Source organism: Pollicipes pollicipes, unplaced genomic scaffold (assembly GCF_011947565.3).
Source record: "Pollicipes pollicipes isolate AB1234 unplaced genomic scaffold, Ppol_2.1 Scaffold_3447;HRSCAF=4054_pilon_pilon_pilon, whole genome shotgun sequence".
Lineage (NCBI taxonomy): Eukaryota > Metazoa > Arthropoda > Thecostraca > Pollicipedomorpha > Pollicipedidae > Pollicipes > Pollicipes pollicipes.
This window is the reverse complement of record NW_023596297.1, coordinates 18634619-18654117: the sequence shown is the minus strand read 5'-3', so window position 1 is coordinate 18654117 and position 19499 is coordinate 18634619. Positions and strand designations below refer to the sequence as shown.

Here is a 19499-nt window from a genome sequence, read left to right as displayed (position 1 = left end):
AACTGAGGTTGATTGTCAGCTGTGACAGTCAGCTGTGGTTGATTGGAAACTTATGTACGAAAGAATGTTTATTAAACGCACTGACCTATACCAGTCATAGGTCAATGATTAAATGCAGCTTAGATACGGTCTCTGGTTCCGGCTGCCAAATCCTCGTTAAAAGCTAAAATTGGGCCAGGTAACGATACATTTAGTATACTTCTAGTAGCACACTGAAATTGTGAGCTAGATTCCGCTCTACCCATCCTAAAGTGTTCACGGGACCATGTGTCGACAATAAAGACATACCTGGCATATGGTCGCCGGCTCTGATGCTCCCACCTACTAAGTTTTCGTCACGTTTACGTCAGTTCCTTCAAGCGACGGGCGGGAGTTGGGGGGGGGGGGGGGGGCGGTCGTCCAGTTCGGTCTGTTGGTGAGGACGTGAGTGGACGTAGGTCGGTTGGGGGACGGTGAGCTGCTCTCTAGTTGGGCTGTACCCAACGGGCGGGCGTTATGCTACATTCGAGCAGGCGCTGAATGTCGTTTTTGAAGAGATACTGCATAGAAAAACCCATGCCACAGATGTAAGGTGTTGTTAATCAGCCAGATTGGTTTAAGAACTCCGCATAGCAGCTGCGACCGTTCTATCGCCCTTCAATCTTAAGTTGTCCTTGTAAAAGCGGCCCGAGTGGCTGGCGGACGCCCAAGAGTCGGGGAGAGAGCAGGGAGTTGCCCCTTGTATAACGCACCTACCTGTAGAAAAACTACAAAGGCGCGCAAACTGCGACACCGACCGGCGCTCTGACATCCGCATCGCGTCGTGCAGATGCCGGATACAGCGCATCGTCAGCCAGCCGCGAATCGGAGCCGGGGTTAACCATCGGGGTGCAACATAAACCAGCGCTACAGGACTAGACCAGATGCCGTGCGAAGGGGTGTAGCAGGTGGAGCAGTGCGACGCGGACCGGCACGGATGCCACGCGAAGGGGTAAAGCAAGTGGACCATCGCGACAAACACTGGGGCGGGTGTCATGTGAAGGGGTGTAGCATGTGGACCAGTGCGACAGGGACTGGACCGGATGTCATACGACGGATAGGGAGCTCATCCATAGACTAAGGGTACTCGAAGTGGTTGCTGGGAAAGTGTCACAAAAGCGTTTTGGTAGACAAAAGAGATGCTGCTCGCAGAATCAAGACCTGTTACTGCGGTCGGTTCAGGAGTGTAGTTTCCGGTTTAGTTTGGAGCTCCTGCCCTCTCCCAGTTTTGAGAAGGCGGTGGGCCAAATCCAGAGAAGTCAGTTCGACATACTTTGAGGGTGGCTTTATCCCTTGTCTCCTGTTCAGGCCTCGAGCCTAACTCGTGTGATTACAATATAATAGTGGTCAGGGGCAGATCCAGAGGGAGGGGGCACGGGGTCATGCCCTCTTGGGCCCGAAGGTGTCCATAGCCTCCGAGGGGGGCCATCGCCGGCCCAACAGACGCAGTTTTTTTTCACGCAGAACGCAACAACATTGGACGTCTTTGGGGTTCCAGGTGACCAATAACAGTCGCAAGCGAAGGTGAAAGGCTCAAGGTCAAGGCTAGACAATAATTATTCCTCTCTGATGGAGAGGATGGTTTTGAGATGTCTTAAGACTACCCACGCTGTCCAGAGGCCCATGCTGTTTCCGGGGGTCCTATAGGTCCACTTACGGGGTCAAGCTGATCGTTAAGGAGCCTTTCACGTTCCAATTGATTTCTTTGCATTTGCTCAGGGGACCCTGCACTGTTGGTGGAGTCCTTCCTGTCAGGCAGCGTGCAGAGGCCTTCTTTGTCAATCATGGACCTTCCACAGATTATTTCCATTCGTCCGAAACGCTCTATACGCTAGAGCCGGAGGGCATATGTTGGCATGCCGGGTAGTTCTCTGTTGCTCAGGAGCCTTTCACGTTGGCCACTGTTGACCTACTGGCGCACTCGCGATACGCTCATGAGCCTCTTCATTGGTCTAGGGTGCGTTCACTTTTCTGTCAACAGCTTAGAGCCTTACGCTGTTGTCTGGAACCCATCTATTAAACTGCTTGGGCTAATCCGGTCGTTCGGGGCCCTCCAAATGGGGTCTTAGAAACTTCGTGTTTGAATGAGGGCCCTATGCATGTGGTTTGTGTCTTGTACATCCAGGTTGTCATGTCATGTGAGATGTCTTGAGATGTCTTATGTGAGATGTCGGTGTCATGTCCGACAACCTGCCCGGACACGCTTGTCGGGGCTCCTCTTTGTTAACCTGCACCTGCACAGGCCCACTGGATTTTCGGGGAGGGGGGGCCGTGCACATTGGGTCTTGGTATTTGAATGTAGGGCTCTAGCCCCCCCCCCCTCCCCGCTCCCCCTGTCAGGGCCATCTGATAGCCAACACAGTACACTCGATTTCTCGGTGTCCCTCTACACCGGGGTTTGGGTCCGTCTTATTTGAATGGAGGGTCCCACACTCCTGTCGCCCCCCCCCCCCCCCATCTGTTAACCTGTTCGGGCACACTCGATCATTCTTGGGCCCTCCACATGGTCTCTTGGGTGCTTCTTAGTTGAATGGATGACCCTATGTTCTTGTCGGAGCCCCATCTGTCAAACTGCTGGGGTCAATGGCGGATCCAGAGGGGGGACATGAAATCGTACTCCCCTTTTGTGCCCCAAAGGGACCCATAGGCCCTGAAGCGGTTTGTGACCGGATGAGCGGACGCAGTTTTTAAACATAAAACACAATCAAACTGGACGTCTTTGGGCCTCCAGGCGACCAACAACAGTCAGAAGCAAAAGTGAAGCCCATGTCAAATTCATCACGCTGTCCAGAGGCGTCACGCTGTTGCCGGAGCCTTATATGTCTACTTGTCGGGTATATTCGATCGCTTAAGAGCCCCATGTTGGGTCCCATGTGCTCTGACACACTTAGTTACTCTTAGGGCCTTCATTTTGGTCTCGGGTTTTTTCCACTTGCTCGCGGGACCATGTGCTACTGCTGGGACTAATGTAAGGTAAGACGCTGAGTCACTCGGTGCTCACGGGCCCCTTTACATTGATCCAGGGCTCTTCCCCTTTGATTTTGTTTTCGGAAGATTGTTCGCTCCCATCACGGCCCTCTCCGACAACCTGCCCGGACACGCTTGATCGCACAGTGGCATTCATTCACGCACGCTGGTCTTGTGCGCGCACACGCACAATGGTCCCTTTGCCCAAAGGCCCCTATGCTCTGGCCGGGGTCCTATATGTCACCCTGCCGGGACACTTCCGATCGTCCAGAAGCCTATCACTTTGGTCTTGGGTTCTTCTCGCTTGCTTTGAGGACCCTATGCTTGTTGACGTAAGTCTCTTTGTCGGCCTGCGGCGGCACCCATGATCGTTCAGATTTCGTCGCTGCTGGCTTTTGTGTGTTAGCCTTAGAGCAGCAGTCGGATATGCGCCGATTAATTTTTGCGCATAATTCTCGAACATAATTTTACGTGCCGCCGGCGTCGCAACGTTTAGCCTTTATCGCTCCGTTCCGCGGTGCGCGAGTAACAACAATGAATGCAAGCAGTCACTGTACTCGTACGTTTCAACTTAATATCTGTCTAGAGGCACTGCGCCCAGCCCAGAGCCTCGCCGTCAACAGCTCAATCCCTTCCGCGCCAGTGCACGCGCAGCTTGGCCTCCTAGCACGCCCCCCGTTGGTGCTGTCACCTGGCCGGCCAGTCACCACAGACACCATTTACGTTAAAGCCCACGAGATGTCGCCAGGTGTACAAGCCAACCCACGCGCACAAGGTAGCCGTGTGCGGTATTTGGGTTTGTTATTGAAGTTGTGACACTTATTAGACTTGTGCATCTCAGTGTTATCCATTTAATTAAATGCATGTTTATGCTGGGGTATTTTGTACTCATTTATAAGAAACAAAGCAAAAACTCTGAATAAGTCATCCATCAGTTGACCACAACTAGCCTCTTACCTGTAAATATGCTAGGAATCAGGCTCGTACTTACTTTAAATAACATTTAGCAGCCAACTTTGGATTATTTTCCAAGCTTTTTTCTCCAAAACTCTTAGCTTCAAAACGACAACATTCATCATGTCTGGAGAAAATGAATGAGCTCCGTATACGTGCATACGTAGCACATCTAACTTTCTATAGATGCGCACAGTAAGACGTGTTTCCGTATGAAAATGGTTTTAGACTTGATGGCCGGATTTACATAATTTTTTAAGGGAGGTGTAAACCCGACGGTTGCCCCACAATGTTGTGTGCCCCCCTCCTTGACGAAATCCTGGATCCGTCCCCGGTAGTAGTGGTGTTCGCGTCAGGGGACCCCGTGCACTGGGTCGGTTGCGTGAGCACCCGAATGCAGAGATACTGTCCGCTTTGCTTCAGTCTCAATGACAAAGACATGTCGCAAATAGTTCACACTGCTATGATGAATGCAAAGGCCGATACCAGGGGGAAGTGCGTGCGAATGTCTTCGGTCCCGAACGTCCACGCTGACAACTGTCACGCCGTGACAACTGTCACGACAACTGACAACTGTCACGATTCTGTTTCGTTTAGATGCCCTGAAATTTTCGAAGAGATATGGTGAAAAAAGCGATGTCACTCCTGCCCTCCGCTTTTTCCATGCATGTTTCACTGTGATCTTTCACCACTCCAGGAGGACTTGCCAGATGCTATCATAAAAAGTCGGGCTTCTATCTTTTAACAGCCTAGTTAGCACCAGCCAGCGAGGAATAATAGATCGCAGCACAGATGCAACTAGCACTTTTTTGTACAAACATGGAGATCTTCAGACTTGTTCATTTAAATGCTTTTTTTAGTCATTCCAGCTGGTTTAGAATTTTCAGCTGGAATATTTTCAGTGCTCTCCCGGGTGGCTGGTTGAGTACCCTTCGCTGGGGTGAGGGGAGGGTGTCAATGTGACCTCCCCTCCTCAGATCTCAAACACTAGGAGAGATAGAGGCACCAAATTCACCAATGTGTTGGCCTGTATGTGAACTCGCTGGCGGCCAAATTTGAGGTTCCAAGGTTGTGACGTTCGGGTCAAACAAAGTCAAACAAGGTCAAGCTCCAAATTGGTGTCCAAAGTGTCGCCAGACCTTATCATGTAACCGCCGTGAACCTAGATACATGTTCTAAATAAAAGGTTAATGATGTTCATTTAAAATCAGCTATCTTACTTGGCCTTTATAGAGTCATGGTAAGCAAAATCATGATAGACTGTTTTGATCGTTGCATATGAATAAGTGTCAAAGATTACGCAAGGTGATATGTTCAAAACAAAATGTCGACCTGGCTCAGTTTAGGTCAGTGACATATTCTGACCTTGCGGAAGTCCATGGGAGATGCGATTTGTGTTGAGGATAGATTCAAAGTGGGCATCGGAAGCTCTCCTTACAGCAAGCTCCTGAGTAAAAAAAAATCAGGGTAGTTTTAACGTTGGTCTGATTTTCGACCCTGACTATAGGTAATTTAATTTGTTAATTCAACTATTGTGCTGCTAAAGAAACTATCTCAGAGATGTATAGATTCGTCTAACACTCCGTCGTTGCATCAGACTGAACGGTTCCCTTGAAATTTCCTTCGAGGGATCTGTGACCTGACTTTGACCTGCCATATGTCAGGGAACTTACAAAACATATGCAAATTTTGATGCCAAAAGATCTGATTTTCAATTGTCTACAGTTATGCAAGATTGAGCGCGGCCTCGCCGTTAGAAAGCCGTTATGGAAAAAACTTCCGGGGAATCAAGTTAAATAACACGCAAATAAGAACAATTGAATGTTTTTTTTCGGTGACGAAGTGGAACATTGCTACGACCCCCTCCCCCCTTTCATCTATTGTTAAACCATGCATGCGTCCCTGACTAATGAAGCTTGCGAATTGATGCAATACGGCTCCACTTCCAATCACGCATTTTGACCCTCAACATATCTCAAACACTTAAAATAATTCTACCTCCCGCTGTTCTGTGTCATGTAACGCTATGAACGAAGGTGGCAAAGAACCACTTTGTTGGTTCAAAGAGAATATGTTGGGCTCGTAATTCAGTAGCACTGGGCACTAGCCACAGAGCTGATGCATTCCTTAGTGGCACTGGCATTGAAAAGTCAGCTGGCAACAGGCCAACGGGGATAACCCAGGCCCAGGGCGGTCGTGGGCATACTGCATGTCGATGATGTTGGCGATTTATTCGGCGAATTATTCAGTGACGAGCTCTTATCTCTCTAAAAACAAACCTGAAGGTCAATTATGGCACGAGAACATCGCAAATGACATTTATTTTGCAATGCCATGCCACCTTCAACGTCAAAAGCTGATTCAAAGGACAGAAAACCCTCTATCAGCCAAAAAATCGATCGACTTTAAGTTTACAAATACCAAAATATTGAAGGGCGTAAGAACTAGCGTCTGTCAAAATGTACCGACCTCTGAAGGTCGCCCATCAAGGTCAAACGCGGGCTCAAATGACGGATACTCCGAAACGGGGGAATTTAAAATCGGTCAGTAACTTTATGGTGATCTGGAACACTCCGTCCTATTAGTCTGAGTTTCACCTTGAAAGATGATCTTGAGAGGTCAGGGCTTTAAAAGAACGCGATTTCTTTCTGTGGTCAATATTCTTGTGTTGGAACGCTTAAAATCGGCTAGTATTTTTTGATGGTATGGAGCTCTCCGTCCTCTAAGCACGCTTTTAGCCTTGAAAGGTGATCTTGAGAGGTCAGCTTTTTGACAAACGCTAGTTCTTGCGCTTGCGAGTGTTAGGATGGTTGCAAATTTCAAATCGGCCGGTACCTTTTGGTGGTATAGAGTTCCCTTTCCATTGAGCCTGAGTTTGACCTTGAAGGTTGACCTTGAGAGGTCAGGACATTTTAAAAGCGCCAGCTCTTTTTTATGTTCTGGTGCTGGTAGGCTTAAAATCAACCGGTTAGTTTTTAGTGATATGGAGTGCCTCGTCATTTGAGCCTGACTAGTGATGACATTGAGAAGTGAGGACCCTTTCCCGGATGCTAGTTCTGTCTGTAGTGAGTATTCTGGTGCTTGCAATTTCAAAATCGGCCGGTTATCTTCTGGTGATATGGTGATCCCGTCCTCTGACCCTGTGTTTCACCTTGAACAGTGACAAGGAGAGGTAAGGGTTTTTTACGCACGCTAGCTCTTGCGCTTGTGAATATCTTGACGTTTGGAAGTTTTAAACTGGCTGGTATTTTTTTGGTGACATGGATTTTTCCGTTCTTTGAGTTTTGAACGATGAACAGAATTTGGCCTTGAAGGATAAGCTTCAAAGGTCAGGACTTTTTGGCGTCCGCTGGTCCCCGCGCTTGTGAATAAGTTGATGCTTACATGCTTGAAATCCGCCGGTACTCTTGGTGATATCGATTTTCACGTCCTTTGATCCCGAGTTTGACGCTGAAAGATGACCTTGAGAGGTGTGGTTTTCTGACGGGCGCTAGTTTTTTATGTGGTGAATATTCTGATGCTGACGAGTGGTACTGGGAAGCAACATCGGCCGGTACTTTTTTGGTCACATGTAGTTCCGTGACCTTTGAGCCCGCATTGGACCTTGAAGATTGACCTTAATAGGTCAAGACTTTGATGAACGGTAGCTCTTGCGCTTTTGGATATTTTGATGTTTGTAACTTAAAAATCGGCTGATAATCTTTTGATGGCGTGACGCTCCCTATCCTTTGACCTAGATTCTGACTCTGATGGTCACATGTTATTGCAAAATTAAGGCCATTTCAGTGTTCTCGTGCCATAGTTGACCCTAAGGCATGTTTTCAGAAACATCAGAGCTCGTCGCTGAGTCAATTGAATAAGAAATGACTAAAAGCCCACCGCAATTTGAGCAGTAGTTTGATCTCGAAGTTTAACTGCCAAAGGTCAAGACTTTATGACGGACGCTGTTACTTCTATGGCGAATATTCTGGTGCTTGCAGGTTGAAAATCTGCTGGCATTTTTCTGATCGTATGGGGTTTCCCGTCTTTTGAGCCTGAATTTGACCTTGAAGGACGACCTTGAGAAGTCAGGTCTTTTTGACAGACGTTAGTTTTTGCGCTTGTGAATATTTTGATTTTTGCAAGCTGGAAATCGGCTGGTATTTTTTGTGATGTGAAGTTCCCGTCCTTCGAGGCCACATTTGACCTTGAAGAGTGAATTTGAGAGGCCAGCAGTTTTTGGCTGACGCTAGTTCAAGCGCCAGTAAATGTCCTGATGACTCTTAAATCGGCCGGAATTTTTGTGACATGAAGTTCCCGTCCTTTAAGCATGAGTTTGACACTGAAGGGCGACCTGTGTTGGTTAGGACTTTTTGATGGACGCCGGTTCTGGTTCCTGCGAATATTCTGATGCTTGGGAATTTAAAATCGGCCGATAATTTATTGGTGATGTGGAGTTCCCTGTCTTTTGAGCCTGAGTTTGACCTTCAAGGATAGCATTGAGGGGTCAGAACTTTTTGACGGACACTAGTTCTTTCTGTGATGAACATCCTAGTGCTGGCAAGTAAAAGTCTGCCGGTAAATTTTCGGTAATATGGCGTTCCCTGTTCTTGAGCCTGCGTTTGGCCTTGAAGGGTAACCTTGAAAGGCCAGGACTTTTTGACGAATTCAAGCTCTTGCGCTTGCTAACATTTTGGTGTTTGCAAATTTAGAATCAGCCAGTAACTTTTGGTGATGTGGAGTTCCCTGCGCTTTTGACCCAGCTTTTGACCTTGATGGTCATAATTGTGAAAAATAAAAGTCATTTTCGATATTCTCGTGCCATTGCTGACCTCGAGACTCGCTTTCAGAGAAATCGGAACTCGTTGCTTCGTACCGCAGCACCGCGCGGCTCGTAAACCCTCCGATCAAGACTAACGAAAGGGCGGAGGTGGAATACTGACGTTAACAGCCGCTCACTTCTGAACGGTGTTACGGCACGGACTGTCCACGTGTGAGTGTGCGGTCACCCACCTCCATAAATACTATTCAGCTTGTTTACGTGCGGGTGATCCCTTCATCCTGACATCGTGACGACATATTCCCACTGCCTGCAAACTAGTGGGAACCTGCCAAGAGTGCAGTTAGAATTAGGTCATGGTCTGTTAACATGTGCGTAAAGCTGCAGTCGTTTGCACATGTTTCCTGCCAGAATTACGCCGTTTAAATTCATTGCTGCGCACATAGCAATATTGGCAGAGCATGAACTGCTGGGGTGTGTGGCCGACCTCTCCCACAGACCGTGGAGGTGTGAGCAGCTGCTGATGTTTGTAGCCAGGTACTCCATTGACTGCGTGCGTTTAGTGTCGGCTCTTCGCATGGATGTCCATGTTCACCCATGAACTGTTGAAGTACGAGCTATGGACGCAACACAGAACGTGTGCTAGTACGGCCTTCATGCAGCGTGTGCAGACTGCGACCGGCTGCAGCTTGCAAAGCAGACACACAGCTGACAGACAGCTGACAGACAGCTGACAGATAGCTGACAGACAGCTGACAGATAGCTGTCACGCCAATGCGGGCGGGCGCTGAAGATTGACGGGCAAAGCACGTGCGGCCTTCTGGCGTCACGGCTGACCTGGTGGCGCTCTCCTCCAGCAGGCTGCCTGCTGACCGAGCTGACCGCCCCCAGCCGCCTCCAAACACAATTCGTGACAGCTTAGAGTATCCTTTCAGTCTGCTCGCCAGAACAAAACACCCTCTTCAGATCTTCTCTGTCTGTTCAGTGTCCGATAAGTCAACATGATTAGCACCGCCAACCGGACCCCGGCGGGGCATTCCTCAGCCGAGTCCTGCTCAGGCCAGGCAAGTATCTCTGGCTGCTGCTGGCCTCTGCCTGCCGCGCTCCGGCCGCTGCTGGCCTGCACCTGCCGCGCTCCGGCCGCTGCTGGGCTGTACCTGCCGCGCTCCGGCCGCTGCTGGCTTGTACCTGCCGCGCTCCGGCCGCTGTTGGCCTGTACCTGCCGTGCTCCGGCCGCTGCTGGCCTCTGCCTGCCGCGCCCCGGCCGCTGCTGGCCTGTACCTGCCGCGCTCCGGCCGCTGCTGGCCTGTACCTGCCGTGCCCCGGCCGCTGCTGGCCTCTGCCTGCCGCGCTTCGGCCGCTGCTGGCCGTTACCTGCCGCTCTTCGGCCGCTGCTGGCCTCTGCCTGCCGTGCTCTGGCCACTGCTGGCCTCTGCCTGCCGCGCTCCGGCCGCTGCAGGCGGGAGCGTGGCCGTTGGCGGGTAGCCTACTTAAGCGAGCCTGCGGCACGTCCGGAGTGGCCACCGCCGGCCCGCCGGCCAGGTGCCATCGCCAGGCGGGAAGCGCTGACCGGCCCGGAAGCCGCGCTTCCTCCGCCGGCCGGCCGGGCGCGCCGTAATACGGCGAGCTGCGTCACGCTCGCCGGCGATCCGTGTGGCGCACGGCCTCCGCCAGCCGGGGCCTGTTGCACCAAGGCAGTGGCGCAAGCAGCGCCGCGGGAGACGGCGCCGCGCCGCGCCGCGATGGTGCCGCGCTGTCCCCACGCGCCGTGTGTCGTGCGTGCCGCACTTTCGCACCGGTCGCGCTGCGGTGGGCCGGCGCTGGACAGCGGCGCCGACGTGTCGGCAATAGCCGCTATCGACTGCCGCCGGCGCCCTCTATGGCTTAATGTCACCGGTGTTTAGTTGAATTATGGGCTAGCAGGTGTGATCTTGGCTGATTATTAGATCAACCGTTAGCATAACACAAGGGTAGGCAGGAAAGAGTGTGTGGAAACATTCGGCGAACGGCAACACTTTTGGCTTTTTGGCGAACATATCAGCATAAGTCGGCTTTGCCATGGACATATTGGCATGCCTCACGTTTTACCATTATCATTTCGGATGCTGGTTGCCTCTGGCTCTCAGTACGGACTACCGATAAATCCGCAGCATTTGCCTGGTGTCAGACGTGTGATCGCCGGGATGTGATCTCCAAGGAATTTGATCGTCGGGGATGTGATCTCCCGGGATGTGACCTCCATGGGATGTGATCGTCAGGGATGTGATCTCCTGGGATGTGATCGCCGGGATGTGATCTCCCGGGATGTGATCGTCGGGATATGATTGGCGGTGATGCGATCGCCGGGATGTGATCTCCCGGGATGTGATCTCCCGGGATGTGATCGTCGGGGATATGATCTCCAGTGGATGTGATCGTCGGTGATGTGATCTTCCGGGATGCGATCATGGGAGATGTGATCGCCCGGGCTGAGATCGCCGGTCGTTACAACTCGCCTGGCGCGGCGATCGCCGGTTCGGTCCGCCTGAGAGGGTCCGGCGCAGACCTGCTCGAAGGGACGACCAGCCGCCCATCGCACCTAGCGCCTGCCGCCGCTCGTCTGTCTACCCGGCGGCGCCGCTGCTGATGTGGTGGCTTGGATCTCAGGCCCACATCGCGCCGCAGCATAGGAGTCTGTGAAGGCTCGCCAGATCTGAGTGAACATGGCCATCAGGAAAACCGCTTTTTGGCGTGGTGAAACGCACGTATAATGGCGGGCACCGCAGTCATCTCAAGACGGTCCAGAGTAGCGGCATGCTCGAAATGGGTGGTCGTTTTGCTGTCGTATTTGACACCCGTGAATAAAGATATTCTTTGAGCTGGTATTTTCGGCATCGGTTTTGGTCGTGTTAACAGAAATCGTGCGTGGACGTTAATGGATCAGGATGCCTGTTCGGCTTCTCTGAAATCTGGAACGCGTGGTCGGCACCATTCTTAGCAAGTGGGTTGGTGTGTGCCTATCGGCCTTAAAACACGAGAACGAGGCAGTGGTCCATGCCCAAGAGCACGACACACAGCGTGGCACAGTCATCTTGTAATGCAGCGGCCGGTCTATTAAGCGCGTGACATTTCGTTGCCGTCCCAAGAGCTCTAGTACGGCCCTGGTCATTTGGTGCGAGGCCGCGTGTGAACACGCGCCTGCGAAAATCGGGAACCCGCAGCGTTTCGCATAGCTGCTGCCTCGTGAGCGAACATTGCCAAACCGCTGCTGCAGGCCACGAAAGTGAGCAAATGACGCCACAAAAGGCACGGACATCACAGTATTGGATGGGTTCAGCGCAAGCGGCTGGACGGAGCCCGTGGGAGGCACCGCGGGCGCCGGCCGGGCTCCGGCTTCAGCTCAGTACTCCGTCCTGAACCGAGCCCGTGGGAGGCACCGCGGGCGCCGGCCGGGCTCCGGCTTCAGCTCAGTACTCCGTCCTGGACCGAGCCCGTGGGAGGCACCGCGGGCGCCGGCCGGGCTCCGGCTTCAGCTCAGTACTCCGTCCTGACCGAGCCCGTGGGAGCGCCGCGGGCGCCGGCCGGGCTCCGGCTTCAGCTCAGTACTCCGTCCTGAACAGAGCCCGTGAGAGGCGCCGCGGGCGCCGGCCGGGCTCCGGCTTCAGCTCAGTACTCCGTCCTGGACCGAGCCCGTGGAGCCGTGCCGCGTCCGGCTTCAGCTCAGTACTCGTCCTGAACAGAGCCCGTGGAGGCGCCGCGGCGCCGGCCGGGCTCCGGCCTCAGCTCAGTCCTCCGTCCTGGGAAAGCTTCCACGTTCCCCGCTGCGTTGCAGATGGTGGCTTTGATCCTACCGGAAAGGTCGGAGTTTCACTTTTTTAGACTGAACGGCAAGTTTTGGTTTTATTACCGAAAAATAATGCCCTTTATGCGATGAGGTCTGCTGTAAAAACCAAAGCCAATTTGTAAGGCGTTGCTGGTTTTACTCCTGGCACTTCCTTTACCCTTCTTTTGGCTAGCGATTTTCTCTTCACGCTGTTATAATTATGTCAAGTTTCCGTTTTGCAACTGGGCGAATGGGATGATCCTGTGGTCGGTTTCATACCGGAAAAAGTACAATTTGAGCGTAGAGGTAATATCTCCTGACTATCTGAATTCGAATCTAGGTACACATGGCATTGAGTAGCTACGCACTTCTACACCAGAAGACTATTCTTGCTCCGTACTCCATCAAATATCCAGAACGATTTTGCCTAAGTCGTTCAGTGGATTTGCGAGGAACATTGTTCTTAAAGATAATACTGTAGTAATACCCTTTTTCCTCGTAGAAAACCAGGAAAATGGAGATAAAGGCGGATTGGTATTTCGGCAAAATGCCTTTATGGAAACAATAGCAGAAGGTAGGCAAACCAGGCATGTGTATCAATCGACCTATGGTATACACACCTCGTTTACCTATGATGTCACTGCACGAAAGCCCGTGCCTTACTTGGCCGAAAATCGCCATTGTTTGCATGGCAACGCATAGCAGTGGTCGATGCGCTGTTGACGATCTTGCATGTCGAGCAAGTGGGTAGCTCTTGACCAGATGTGGACGGCGGGACTGATGATAGTGTCTTTGACAACATGACATCAGCTGTGTAATCAAATAATATTCATGTGCGCCACTGCTGCGCGCGTATGTCTTAATGGATTGAATCAGATTCTTCTTTTGCCTACATTTGGACTTCCAGACATTCTTCCTAACCGCATATGACGCACGTACCAGTGACGTCACTGGCTGCTCGTTGGGTGGGGCTTAGCTTTACGGAACTCGGCTCCGAAAGATCGGTTGGTTTGGGGCCTTCTTCGCTTTAAACGCGCACTGTTTGTTCCTGGCTGGGATGGCGGCCAGTGGTAGCGACCGCGCCATAGGTCAGGTGACGTCAGGAGGCAGGACAGACCTTGTCGAGCATTGTGGAAAGGTAGAGATATATTTGAAGCTATTGAAGCAAGTATTGGAAATGATGGATCAAGCTCACTTATAACCATTGGCTTATTTTAATTAGAAAAGACTGTTCTCGACAACACCACCTCTCTGTTTAGTAAATATGCTCCTCGATGTGTCATATTTGCATTGCGTCACCATACCTTGCACAAAATTGATTGAGAGCCAATTGACGGCCGTTAGATGTGGCAATCGTGCTCACGAACGCCAGACATGCATGACCTGATCATTATATTTTTCTCGGCCTTGATCACAGCTTGGCTTATGGAACGACAGGACTTGAAAGAGTTTAGGTCCGATGGGTTGTAAGCTGCCCTAAAAGGTCTTCAAAATAGATATTTTAGTTCAAAACCCCATATAATTGCGGAGCACTCCCTTTAAGCCTTCGCTGCAAAGCTTGAAATGATGGCAGTGGCTCAAATTCCTGTTAATTCCACGTTGATCTTTAAAATAACACGCTCTTCACAAGATGACGCCTCGTGTCTTTTCATGTGGATGCCGTAAGCCGTGCGGACACCTGTTTTGCCGTTTTGTGTGTTGCTTTGCTACTCGATATCATTGGTTTTTAATGATCAAAGTGAGGTTTACAGATGCTGTAAAAGATGTACCGTTGGATACCCAGAAGTAAATGACTTTCTCACAAAGCCGTGCGATTTCGTGTTACTATAAAATCTGCTCGCTCCAAAATACGCTTGAAAATTATCTGACCCGACATGTTCCTGGTTAACATCATGGAATGAAATGGATTCCAATGTTTTCCGTACGTCTTCTGACATTAGTTGTCTTTTTACCGTGCTGCGTCTCAAGGAGGATCAATTTTTACCCAATTTGAGTCCTATTGCCCCCCTCACCTTTGGCCATGTTGTCTGCCAGAGACGTTTTTTCATCGAAAAAGACCCTTCGGGCACGGCGGGGGGGGGGGGCTTGGGTGCCTCCTGAGATCTGAATGCGGCGGTCACCCTATCACTCTCTTTTCATCGGCCTCCGTCAGCCTTTTATCAGCCTTGGCTCCCGTGGGCCTGGAAAGAGCCATTTTGTATCTTAGGGCATGGGAAAGGCCCACCTTGGATCCCAGGATGGGTCTCTTTGGGGGTGGACCCGTTTAAGAGATAGGTTGCCTCAGGAGGATCTTTCTACTCCAGCGCCCTGCATAGGGGTCATCCCGGTCCATGAGACCCAAGATTTCCCACTCCACAAGAAATCTTGCTTTAGGCCTTGATCTTAGGATATATTTCGTACCAAAGAGATCCTGACACAATGGCAAGCCCTCAGCCTTATTGCCTTCCCCCCCCCCCCCCGCCCAATCAAACCAGGAAAGCTCTCTATAAGATGGGCCATTTTCAGAAGCACTAGCTCGAATGCCACCTCTGCGAAAAGACAGTATACCTAGCCACTTTAAGTAAGGGCCCTGGATGCTCCGCATTTGGGGCCCCTCAAGTATCGCAGGACTATCTTTTGCGTGACTTCAGAATGAGAGCATAAGAACACTCGAAAAAAACACTTGAGGTACAACCTGAAAAGGGTGTCATTTCCTGGGAGGCTTCTCTGGGGTCAGCGAGGACTTCCCTGAGGCTCCTCTCGGGCCTCAAGGGAACGATCACCCAATCACGCGTCCATTTCATCCGCCATATCAGCGGTGGTCCTGAGATGGACCCCAGCTTTCCAGGATGAAGTAGACCCCTAGGGGCCTTGGACCTTATTGAGTCTCATTTCGCTAAAAGGCCCCTTATCTAATGGGCCCTATCAGGCCCGTTCCGTGCACGGTGAGTCCAAAATCCGGGCCTCAAAGTGAAGGCCGTTCTAGGTATTGACACTATGGGTCCTTTTGAACCCGAAAGATGGCTTGTCTCGAAGGTACTCCGCAATTTCCTTCACCAAGGATAGCCCCTTTGAGGTGGGCGCTTGGAACACTGGAGGCGTCTCTGAGGGTCAACCCTCTAAAATTCAGCGCGTTCGACCGTCGTTTGTGGGGCCCCTGGTATAATGGACGGCCATTCATTTTACTTTGTGATCTCAGCTTTAGGGGCCATTTGGACGCAATCCGAAATATGCGGAGTACTTCCTGCGGAGTCCCTCAAGGACTTGAGAGGGTCTCCTCGTGACTTCTCTAACCCTAATGACCTCACATCTCATCGTTCCTCTTGCACCTGCCTCCGTCAGTGGAGACCTGGGATTGATCTCTAAATGTCGTTGCCTGCCGCATGAGAATACGCGGTACCCGGCCTCCTTAAAAGGGGTGCTCTACATCTGTATGGGTTTTGGACTGAAATAGTCACCTTGATTTCAGTTTAGTTACTCCGTTTAGTTAAATTATATTAAATATAAATAATATTAAACGCATATATATATATATATATATATATATATATATATAATATTATATATATACATATATATATATATATAATATGCAGATTTAAGTAAAATAAATTAAATTAGTACATCATTCAGTTTAGTTAAAAGCCCTACTTTTTAAGACATTAAACCCTTTAGCTTCTGAGCTCCACGTCCGCAGAGATGTGCAGACTACATCGTGCATGCTCTTTTAAGGTCATCCAGACATGCATGGCGTCATAGTAATGTCATTCAAATTCTGCCATTCCATTTTCCACGTGGCGATCGGACAGAAATTGCGAGTCGTTAATAGCTGGCGCTCGTGAGAACGATTTCCAGATTCAACGGCTGTCAATCGACTTTCCATCAAGGTCGTGTAAGGTACGATGACACAGTGACACAATGGCGTTGTGAAGAGCATGTCTACCAAATAGAGAAATTGTGCAGTCTAAAGCAGTCTTTTTCACTTAAAAGTAAAGGAATAGTTTAAGTGAGTTTATTCCATCATATATGGTGCTTGCTTTAATGTCTTAAATGTGAAACTTTTCATTTGATTTAGCCCCCTTTCTGCCTGTCATTTTGCCCCCCCCCCCCCCCAAGCCGATCAATATTGTTATTATCCGCATAGCTTCAGCATATATGCTCTTTTGGATACCAGCGAAGTCCGGGATCATTTGCTCTCCTACCCTGAAGGACCCAGGACCCTCCAAAGCGATATCCTTTGGTCAGAAGTGCCCCTCCACGTTCTCATCCGGTGCTCTTATTGTCCAGTCACCGAGCATTCGACACGTCGTGACGACCTCTTAGACCTAACAAGGGGGACGACCATGAACCTCTTTCGCTGCATTTTTTCTGTACGGACGCTGATCTGATGAGCGACAGTATACATCTTCAGCTCCATTGAGCAGCAGACCACTCCATTGTATATGACCATGCTCTCATTCGGCTATGAGAGGGCGCGAGGACAAATCCCTCGCCCTGGTCATATACTGTAAGTAACTAATGCCGAGTGGCCTTTGGCACGGCGCACAACCATATATCCTGCCCCTTCGAATATTGTTGTGAATAAATCTGATCTCGAAATGTCACCTGATTACTATACGCCCTGTGCCTAACCACCGTGAGCGGCATTTAGCATGACGCACAACCTCGTATCTTGTTTCCTGATGAATCCTGTTGGGAAGATCCGATTTCGAAACGGTATCTGATTGGTCACTGCCTTAACGTAGGTACTCGCAGCCGATCACATCCAATCTCAGCACATTAATCAGTATTCCGCGCACGAGATCCTTCGGGGCAGAGCTGACAGATGTGCGTCGATGTCGATGCATCGTTGCCCCAGCGACGAGCTGACTGGGATAACCGAGCTGGCGAGCCGGCGGACCGGCGGCATCACTCGGACGTCCACGCGCCACTCCTCAGGATGTCGGCCACGTTGGAAGTCACCATCGGCCTCGTCGTGGCCGTCAACTCAGCGGTGCCTGTGGTGGCCATCCTGCGGCGGCGCCAGCTCCGCGAGTCGACCATGTACCGACTGCTGGCCAGCATGGCCTCCGCCCAGGCGCTGGTGGGCGTCACCTCGGCCCTGCTGGGTACGCTGAAGCTGCTGCAGATGTCGCCACCCGACTGGGCGTGCGCGACGCTACTGTTCTTGAGGTCGGCTGTCGGCGCATCCACCGTCGTCGCGCTGCTGGCACTGAGTCTGGAGAGGTACGTCACGGTCGTGCACGGCCTGCGCTACTTCGACATCATCACCGACCGGCAGCGGCGGCTGCTGCTCGCCGCCTCCTGGCTCGTCGCGGCGCTTCTCTGGATCTTTGGGATGGCACTCCACAGGGCATTCGGGGCGGACGACGACGGCGTGTGCGACCACTGGGAGTCTATTCCACCCACCTTCCGAATAACCATTTCCCTGTTCGTTCTTACAACCTACCTGCCCTGCTTGTGTATCAACGTGTTCGTCGCCTTCGTGGCCTGGCGTCAGGAAAGAAGAATTAGTCAAGAACGGGTAAGTGTACAGGACCAGACAACACGGAAGCTCTTCCGGCTGCAGGGCTACTATGCCATCGCAGTTCTAACGCTGATGTTTCTCATCTGCATACTTCCGAACGTCGTAGCGAATCTGACTCAGGCATTGGGGCTAGCGGAAATACCAACCTTGCACAAGACCACATCCAGCCTCCGGCTCTTGAGCATGGCTACCGAGGGCTGGGTTCTGACCATCCTCTGCCCGAAGGTAATGGACGAGTACAAGCGCACGCTCTGCCCGATTCTCTGCGGAAAACGTCTTACTGCGCAGAAGTCCCCTGACGCCGACAGGGTGCCGAGGGCGCATGTTGTGAACGTGTTTCATCTCCGGGGTCTAGGACGGAACTCCGTTCTTCCTGAGAGCATCCCGACTGAACCGAAGCCGCCAAGTCTGCCGATGCCCCACGTGAGTGTGCCGTGACTGCCAGGGAAGCAGGCTTACGTGTGGTAAGCCTACTTACCCAGGGTATGCTGCAGATAACCACAGGCGGGAACGGCTAGCGCACGGTACGAGGAAGAATCTGTGGCATCACCGTCGTAGCAGCACCAGCTCGTTGGCGAAGCCATTTTGCCGCAGGTTTCAAAACATACGCAAACACCAGCGCTCACGTACACATGTGTGCATTATCCCGCCGTATGTAACCAGATGACTGAAGTGGAAACGAGCCAGGACATGCGAGCTGGGAGGATCTGAAGATGGACTGTTGTCGCGCTGGAGAAACTGAAAGAGCATGATTTCACAGTCCCCGCCAGTAAGTTTTCACGAGTCTGTCGGATCACCGCTGAATGTAAATCACCGCGTGGTTGTATAATTAATAATGCTTGGGAGGATTAAGGCTCCAAAATGTCCTGACTTTGCTAATTGGGGCTGATCATCGTTGTGTACACAACAAGATGGCATATTAGCTATGTGTCTGGTAACCGAACACTTTCGCCTCTGTCTTTACGTTTATCAGTTAATCTTAATGTCGTTGATGTCTGTGCTAATACAGTACAGTGAGCAAGAACTTTTGCCGCGCGAGTTACTGGCCAGGTCCACGCTGCGCAATACCCTAACCTCTCATGTGGAAGAGGCGAACCCGGTATTGTCGTTCGCTGCAGGAAGAGTCCGGTAATGTGATCACAACACAGGCGCGGTCTCGAGCCTCTTTCTTTGGGCGCTGTCACCCACTGGGCATCCGACGGACAAAACCGGGGCGCAGTCGGCCCAACGCTAGTGACGTCAGCCGGGAATACCGGTGAACCAAAGCCCGCAGCCTCTTGTGGAGCACATTCATCCGAGTACGTCCCGCCAGCGACTTCGGAGCGACGTCGCCATGCGAAAGAGCAGCCTGAACGCCTCCAGCTGTCTTCAGCATGAGGGAAAGAATGCAGTGTCGTTCCTGATCACTCACGGTAGCATAACCCAGCAGACATTGACACACACCTGAGCGAGTACATGCGAGATGTGCATGCTGCCAGCACGTCACCTTAACC

The 19499-nt window shown here is 51.3% G+C and overlaps 1 protein-coding gene across 1 annotated transcript; it reads left to right on the top strand.

The window, feature by feature from the left end:
- The first annotated feature begins 17418 nt into the window (after nucleotides 1-17418).
- Nucleotides 17419-18474, top strand: LOC119092230 (melanocyte-stimulating hormone receptor-like). Its single transcript, XM_037215204.1, has 2 exons — nucleotides 17419-17974; nucleotides 18452-18474. The coding sequence occupies exons 1-2, from the start codon at nucleotides 17419-17421 to the stop codon at nucleotides 18472-18474; spliced, it is 579 nt and encodes a 192-aa protein (XP_037071099.1).
- Nucleotides 18475-19499: the final 1025 nt, after the last annotated feature.